Source organism: Pezoporus wallicus, unplaced genomic scaffold (assembly GCF_028554395.1).
Source record: "Pezoporus wallicus isolate ANWC-B61680 ecotype Strahan unplaced genomic scaffold, APGP_CSIRO_Pwel_v1 contig_4131, whole genome shotgun sequence".
Taxonomy (NCBI): Eukaryota; Metazoa; Chordata; class Aves; order Psittaciformes; family Psittacidae; genus Pezoporus; species Pezoporus wallicus.
Window position 1 is genome coordinate 12,029,655 of NW_026641950.1, and position 8,216 is coordinate 12,037,870.

General features: G+C 48.2%; 1 protein-coding gene across 1 annotated transcript; it reads left to right on the forward strand.

Annotated features, from left to right (window-relative positions):
* Positions 1–5,126: 5,126 nt before the first annotated feature.
* LOC130608298 (olfactory receptor 5G3-like) lies at positions 5,127–6,053 on the forward strand. Its single transcript, XM_057426138.1, has one exon. The coding sequence runs from the start codon at positions 5,127–5,129 to the stop codon at positions 6,051–6,053; it is 927 nt and encodes a 308-aa protein (XP_057282121.1).
* Positions 6,054–8,216: the final 2,163 nt, after the last annotated feature.

Genomic DNA, 8,216 nt, shown 5'->3' on the forward strand with positions numbered 1-8,216 from the left:
GACAGGTTAAATGGGGATTGCAGCAACCTGCTCTAGTGGAAGGTGTCCCTGCCTGTGGCAGGGAGCTGGAATTTCATGAGCTTTAAGCTACCTTCCAACCCAAATCATTCCATGGTGTATGAAAAGCTGCTTGCACCTCCTCACTTTTGAGTGGGGTTTCTGAAGGACCCCAACACATCAGCACAGTGAGCTGATGTTTCCCATTAGACTTAAACTTACTCTTCAGCCTATGGCCTCTGTCTGCTCTGAACACAACCCACATTATAGCTGTGTCTGCCCATCACCCTTCACTGCAAATGCAGAGAACCATCCACTTTTTCCAGAAGAAACCCCTCATACAGATGCTTAAAATAGATCCAAGCTGAATCAAAGCCCCCAGATGCATCCTTGTCTCCATAAGGGGAACATTCTGTGACTAATTCAGATGTGGAAACCTACAATTAGATACTACCGCTCCTTTGACCAATGTGACTCAACCATCAAACCCTGGAATGAGAAATCCTGAGTAAGCTGCAGCTGGGATGGAAAATAAGCTTGGCCTGGATGGACAGATATAAGGAAATGAAGAAGTGATAGGGTAGTTCTGGACAACACTGAGAGTCTTTGAGCCATGAAATAGGTTGGACATGTCTGGATACAACACATGGCCAGAAGCATGGAGCATCTGTGTCGTCAGCTCCAGATGATATCCAAGGAAAAGACAAGCCTGCTCAGACAGTGCCTTGAAAGGCTGTTCCCGAAACAAGTCGGGTGACTGCTTATCACAGGGGATGAAATTCCACTGTGCTTCTAGGTCAGCATGGTGGCAGCTTTCCATGGAGCAGGCCAATCCAGAAGAGTAAAATGCCCAGCTACATCCCACAGAGGAAATAAGTACATTTTCTATGAGGAAATAAGTAGATGAGCACATGAAGCTGAGAGCTGGTCTTCATAAGGCTCCCTACCACCATGCTGATGGAGATGAGTAGAACAGTCCCAAAGAGCAGCTTCTACATGTTGGGGAAGCCCAAGAGGACAAACGTGGTCACACTCAAGTGCTTTCCTCCAGCCACTCTCTTGGCAGCAGGAGACAAAGAAACATGGGAAGAGGTTGAATCACTTCTCCCAGCTCACAGGAACACACTGTGCATGAGGTTAATGCAGGATTTGGGGTTTCCTTTAGGACTGCACCCGATTCCTGGGAGATAAAACCATGATGGTTGAAGGTCCTAAATAATATATGAAAAATAATACCTTGATAAAAGAATAGACAATAGTTCCTATATGGAAAAAATATTCTTAAAGCTTAAATCCTAAAGCTCTGTCTGGCCTGTTATTGAAAGAATTGGTCCTGCAAAAGATAAGCATCTTCTCATGAGCATCCAAAATCTTTTTAAGAAGGAGGCTTGTTTGGGATGATTTCTTTGCTGTCTGTGGGAGTTGTTCTTATTTAAGGACATATAAATACAATAATATCATGCCTTAATCTGCCACGAGAATTAGTGTTGCATTAAATAGATAAGAAATCAAATTGGAGTGATTTTCTGACTCTGTAGTGATGTTTGAGTCCATTAAAGTGAGACCAGAATCCCTGAATGCAATTCCATGTACTTGTAGCTTAAAGGGAAAAACCAGCCCCTTCTCATCTGAATTATTCTTGCATATATTTCTTCCTCTGTTCTTCCTTATATTTAAAGAACATGTGTGTATATATAGATGTACACGAGATGACTGCTGTTCATGTTAACCTGAAATATGCAGGCCTTAAAAAGATGAGGAGATGACCTTCAAATAAACATATTGCCTGTTGAGAAATGAGCATTCCTCCTTCTTCCCCTACCACTTCACTCTTTCCATCAGCCCCTTTTCAAGCAAGATGACCATTTCTTCACCACAATTCATCTTCTCTCTCCACCCTTCCCAAAGCAGCTTTTACTTCCCCATTCCCCAGCCTGTGCTCAGATGTTCATTGCAGAAAGTCCCTTGACTCACCACCAGTGCTCTTCTCATGTTGCTGGTGGGTGCCTTTGCTGCAAGGACACATTGATGGCTCATTTCAACTCAGTGGACACCACAACAGCCTTGTTCCTCTCTGATAAGGTGCCCCCCAGCCTGTCTTAGTGCTTAGAGCAAGTCCTCCTCATAGGCAGGACTCAGCATTTTCTCTTTTTGAAGTCTGTCTGATTCCACCTGCCCATTTTGGACCCAAAAATGGCCTTTGAAACAACATTTTGCATCATATGCCTCCAAATTTAAATAACCTCAGGGTGGCTTTTTACTGTTTGCAAAAGGAGGAAACGAAACCAAGAGTGGGACTTGTTCCTTGTAGAGAAAAGCAGCTGACAGTAGTCAGGGCTTTAACACCTTTAAATGGGTTCAGAAGATCCAGCTGAAGTTGTCTACACCCACCTCAGGCAGGAGGATGAAGACAGTTGCTGTTTCCCATTGCTAAGGGCTCACACACTCAATGGCCATCTCCTCATCCTCATTCTCCAAAGTGAAGCCACAAGGAGCAGAGCGATAGGGTTGTAGCCACAGACTTGTGTTTTCAAGACACTAAGAACTCATGTTCCTGTTCAAACACTTGGTGATGGTGAAGGAGAGAGCAGCTGGACATAAAGTCATTGAATATTGTTGTAGAAGGCACCAGAGAGACCTTATTGTGGCCTTTCAATACGTTCAGAGGGGCTATAAGAAATCTGGAGAGGGGCTTTGAACAAGGGCCTTTAGGGAGAGGCCAAGGGGTATGGCTTTAACCTGCCAGAGGGGAGACTGAGATGAGCTCTTGGGCAGAAGCTCTTCCCTGTGAGGGTGCTGAATCGCTGGCACATGGTGCCCATGGAAGCTGTGGCTGCCCCATCCCTGGCAGTGTTCAAGGCCAGGTTGGACACAGGGGCTTGGAGCCACCTGCTCTAGTGGAAGGTGTCCCTGCCTGTGGCAGGGGCTGGAGCTAGAGGAGCTTTAAGTTCCTTTCCAACACAAACCAGGCTGGGATTCTGTGATGGGCTTGGGAGCATCCATCAGAGCCACCAGCAACAAGGGCAACCCTAAAGCACCCTTCAGAAGGGCCTTTTTCCCCTGGTGCTGCCCATTTAAATCCTTTACCACATTCCTCATCTGTTCCTCCCCATCTCCTTCCTTCCACTTTTGGGCACCGCTCCCTCAGGCTCTCTCCTTTGTCTCTTGTGCTTCCAGCACGATGGGTGGAAGAAGGTGAATGTCATCATCAAGGAGAGCACAAGGACTGGGGCTGCCTCCGTCCCCACTGAGGTGAAGATCCAAATTCCCCAGGAAGCCCTGTCCAGGCAGAGGAAGGACAGGAGGGTGACCATGAGCAGCCAGCACGGAGGTACCAAGGCCAAGTTATTCCTGACCAACCTGAGTGCCTTGGGTGATGTGAGCATTGATGTTTGCTTGGACAAGAGGTAGAGGACAGCATTTACCTCACCGTTAGCAAGGTCACCACGATCTTCTGTTGGCTCCTTTGCAGCCAAACTTGTGAGCTATGGTTTGAGTACAAGGAATTGAAGATGGGTGGAAAGCTGGTTCACTGCACATGGTGCCTGGCATTGGTGAGGGACCCTGGTACCAGCTCCCACTGGCGAGGTTCCCCTCATCTCCCTGCCATGATAATGTCAACCATGGCCCTTGTGAAGCTGTAACTGCTTCAAAAATGCTCCAAAAGTGGATGTCAAAGGTGGGCTTGTTCTGTGCTTTGCTCTAAGGGAGCCCAAAGCCCTGTTGCTCGCTCAAGCTGAGGTCATCTCCTCTGGGTACATTTCTTCTCCAAACTAATCAACACAGAGAAGAGATAATGACCTGCTTTGGGCTTTGTCACCTCCTGAGGCCCAAAGAGATTCACAGTCCCACATCCCCACATCACTTGAAATAGGAAGGGGGTTTGCTGATGCTGGTTCATTCCCAGGCTCCCTGCACAGCTCCAGACACGTTCATCTTCACATCCATCTCCGAGAGCATGAGGAGGGCAGCAGAGACAGAGCTGAGATGTAAGTGAGGGGCAGCATCTTCCAGCCCATCATTCTCCTGTGGTTCTCTCTTGCCAACAAGCAGCAGCTCCTGTTTCCATCTCCTGTCCTACTGCAGGGTTGTGGGCTTCTTGATGATGCTCTGGGCTTCCCAAGGAGCTGCTTGTGCTGTGTGCTCCCCATGCTGCTGCTGAGAAGGCAGGTTTGGAGATCACCCTGGTGGAGAACACCCTCAGGAGGTTTCCTCACCTCTGAGCACAAAGGTTTCCTGGATGAGCACCAGAAGCCTTCCTGTACAGGACATTCAGGGTGCTCCCCATTGCTGAGATGAGGCAGCTCCAAAAGATGATTTTTTTTCCCCCAAAGCATGTGTTCAAGAAAAGTTTTCTTGAACCCTATTTCTACTGAAGACTCAAGGAACAGGTTAAAGAACCATGAAAAGGTTTTAGATCTGACAGAGTGTGTCAGGAGGGAGGGGAAACCAATCTCAACGTCTGTATAAGAATGCACAGGTTAATAGTATGGTTCTGGTTGATGGCAAATCAGAGGTGATGCATCTGGAGCCCTTTGCCATGGACAGGATCACTTTTCACTAGAGCAGGCTGCTCCAAACCCCAGGCAACCTGCACTTTCCATAGGTCAGGAACTCATTCCAGTTTCCAGTTAGGAAGAAGCCCAAACAAAGAGGGAAAGAGCGGGTGGTTGGCCAGTGTCCATGAGAGCATGAAGGATGAACTCTGCACTGTGAAAGCACCACGTTTCTCTGTGTTCCAGGTTGAGCCAGATGGACTCCCAAGCCCCAGGCTTAGCAGGAATGCAGTCAAGGAAGTGCAGCACTAAGGTAAAGATATTTGGGTGTGCAACCTCCCCACTGCTTTCCACAGGGGTCATTGATCAACATCTCAAGGGGAGCCAGAGGAGCACATACCGCGTTGTGCCATGGTGTTTAACTGCTTGAGCACCCCTTTGTTCTACCTGTGCTAGCACATGACTTTCACCAACCTGTTCCTCATTGAGCTGTGCCTGAACTCTCCCTTTCCATCCTGCAGGACTGTCTCTGAGCAGCTCCCACCACACAGAGGCTTTTCCACCTGGGACATCCCTGCCTCTTGGAGAAGAAACCTCCAGCCAGGAGCTCACACACAAAGCACCACCCAGCCCATGGCACAAAGCAATTGCACCCAAGTGACCGAGTTCAGCCTGGTGGGCTTCACAGAGGACCCAGTGACTCAGGTCTGCTTGTTCCTGCTCTTCCTGCTCACCTACGTTGTCACCATTGTGGGCAACCTGGGCATCATCATCTTAATCAGGGCCTGCCCCCACCTCCACTCCCCCATGTATTATTTCCTGGGCAACCTGGCCTTTGTAGACCTCTGTTCTTCCACCATCATCACCCCCAAGATGTTGGTTGACTTGATGTCAGAGAAGAAGAGCATTGCTTATGCTGGGTGTGTGGCTCAGGTCTTTCTCTTTGATCTCTTTGGGATGACCGAGTACTTCTTGCTGGCTTCGATGGCCTATGACCGTTACGTGGCCATTTGCCATCCCCTGCTGTACCCCCTTGTCATGTCCCCAAAATGCTGTTTCCAGCTGGTGACTGGCTCGTGCCTCGTGGGGCTGACCAATGGTGTGGGACAGACCATCAGCATGTCCACCCTGTCCTTCTGCAGCTCCAGCACCATCGACCTCTTCTTTTGTGACATTTCCCCTCTCATCTCACTTTCCACCTCTGACACCACCCTCAGCCACATCATCCTGACCACTGCAGCATCTCTCTTTGGTGTGTCCAGCATCCTGGTTATCCTGCTCTCCTATGTGGCCATCATCGCCACCATCCTGAGCATCAATTCAGCTGAGGGCAAGCGCAAAGCCTTCTCCACCTGCACATCCCACCTCACCACTGTCAGCATCCTCTATGGGGCATCCTTTTTTATGTATTTATTCCACAGCTCAGACAGCTCAAGAGCAGCAGATAAATGGGCTGTGGTGCTCTACACCGTGGTGACTCCCATGCTGAACCCCTTGATCTACAGCCTGAGGAATAAGGAGGTGAAGGAGGCTTTGAGGAAGCTCACAAAAATAAAATGATCTTTATTGTTGTAAGTTTAGGACCAGACAGAATGGATATACTGGGGGAGATGCTCTGGTTTTGTTAAGTATGAACAACGTTTTGGGGTTTTCTGCAAGCAGAGTTACATGATGCAGTGGTTGATGTGATTGAGAATACAAATAATTTCATTCTCCAAACTTTGATAATTATATTTAGTAGTTAATTTCACCTAATTGTTTAATTAGTATTTTATTTCACCTAATCAAGACACAAGTAGACAACTACAAGTGTGCAGTTCTCTTCATCTTAGGATAAGGGGGGGACCTTATCACTCCCTACACCTGCCTGACAGGAGGATGGAACCAGGAGGGGCTGGGCTCTGCTCCCAGGGAACAAGGGATGGGACAAGAGGAAACGGCCTCAAGCTGCACCAGGGCAGGTTTAGATGGAGCTGAGGAACAATTCCTGCCCCAGAGGGTGCTCAGGCATTGGAACAGGCTGCCCAGGGCAGGGCTGCAGGCACCGGCCCTGCAAGTGTTCACAAACCCTATAGACAAGGCCCTCAGTGCCATGGGTTAGGGGTGGCCTTGGCAGTGCTGGGGAACGGTTGAACTTGATGAGCTTAAAGCTCTTTTCCTTTTTGCTCTCCCTTTTGCTTGGCAAATGAGAATAAACAGAGAGTGAATTCTACCGTTCCACTGGATCAAACTCCATTTCTAGACAGTGTTGTTAAATTCATTGAGGGCCTTAAGAAAAGGACAAAAACACCTTTAGCAGGAGAAATAGAAATGACAGCAAATAAGTGTGATGCCATGCAGGCAGTATTATTAGGTTTTGATGTACAAACCTCATTCAATGATTTCTAGCAACATTCACCTCATTTCATTTCAGACAGCAAAGAATTTCAGTGGAATATGGTAAGTTGTGTGACCACTACTATGAATGAAGGTGCTTTGAAAGTGTTTTAAGACGTTATAGTGATGAATCCCCACCAAGGGCAGAAACTATAAAGGAATCCCCATCCACTGCTCCACGCCTTTACTTTTGAACTCCCTGTTGGCAGCAGTAGAAGCCATGATCTCCATGGCAGCCTGATCACAACAGAGCACAGGAGCTGTGGTGTTGCTCAGCAGCCTTCAGACCTCCTGTGTGGCAGCCCATGGATGCCCGTACCGATGGCATTGCCTGCCCTGATGTCTCTCCTGTTGCTTTCCTTCACAGAGAGCTGATTGGTGATGGGCAAACATTGCATACATAAACCATCCCAAAATACTCCAATGTGTGCATTACCTCAGCCCATGGAGCTGCAGCCTCTGCCAGGACCATGGTGAAACCCAGAGCCATGGCTGAGCTTTAGGGATGTCATAGACACAATAATAACCTAGGCTGGAGGGAGAAGGTCCATGGCTGGATTCAGTTAAGTCAGGATCAAAGTGGTTTTCTCATTTCTTAACAACACACAACTAACAGGCACTCAGGGTCAATCAGCTGAATCCTGCTTTGTTCCCAAAGCTTCCTGCTAATTCCCTGGTTATTATTTAACCCAAATGACAGTTGTTTTCCTCCTGAGCCTTGGGGAGAAGCAAGGGCAGAGGTTTCACACCCTTCTTGGCCCCTATTTCAGTGTTTGGCTGCTCTTACAGTGGGGTTTTCCCCCTCCCTCTGTTTCTAACTGGAATTTCTCATGCTGCACATTCACAATAGGAAATCTGAGATTTACCCTCATCTGCAAGATAAAGCACATGGAGAACTTGCAGATGGCATCAAGTCAAAAAGAATGTGACACCATTAATTCTTGTATGCATCCTTTCTCTGTTTCTAAAATCATAGAATCATGGAATGGGTTGGCATGAAGGGAGCTTAAAGCTCACCCAGTTCCAACCCCAACCCCTTCCACTGGAGCAGCTTGCTCCAAGCCCCTGTGTCCAACCTGGCCTTGAACACTGCCAGGGATGGGGCAGCCACAGTTTCTCTGGGCACCCTGTGCCAGTGCCTCAGCACCCTCACAGGGAAGAGCTACAACCCTCTCGCTCTGCTCATTGTGGTTTCACTTCGGAGGTGGTGCTCTCAAAGCCAAAAGCTTTTTGCTCCTTGTTGTGTGTGTTAAAGGAAACCAGTGGTTTGCTGTGTCTAAGGGCTGCCACTGCCTTCAATGGGGTTATCATCTGATCATGAGAGCAGAGCAAACACCACATGAGGTT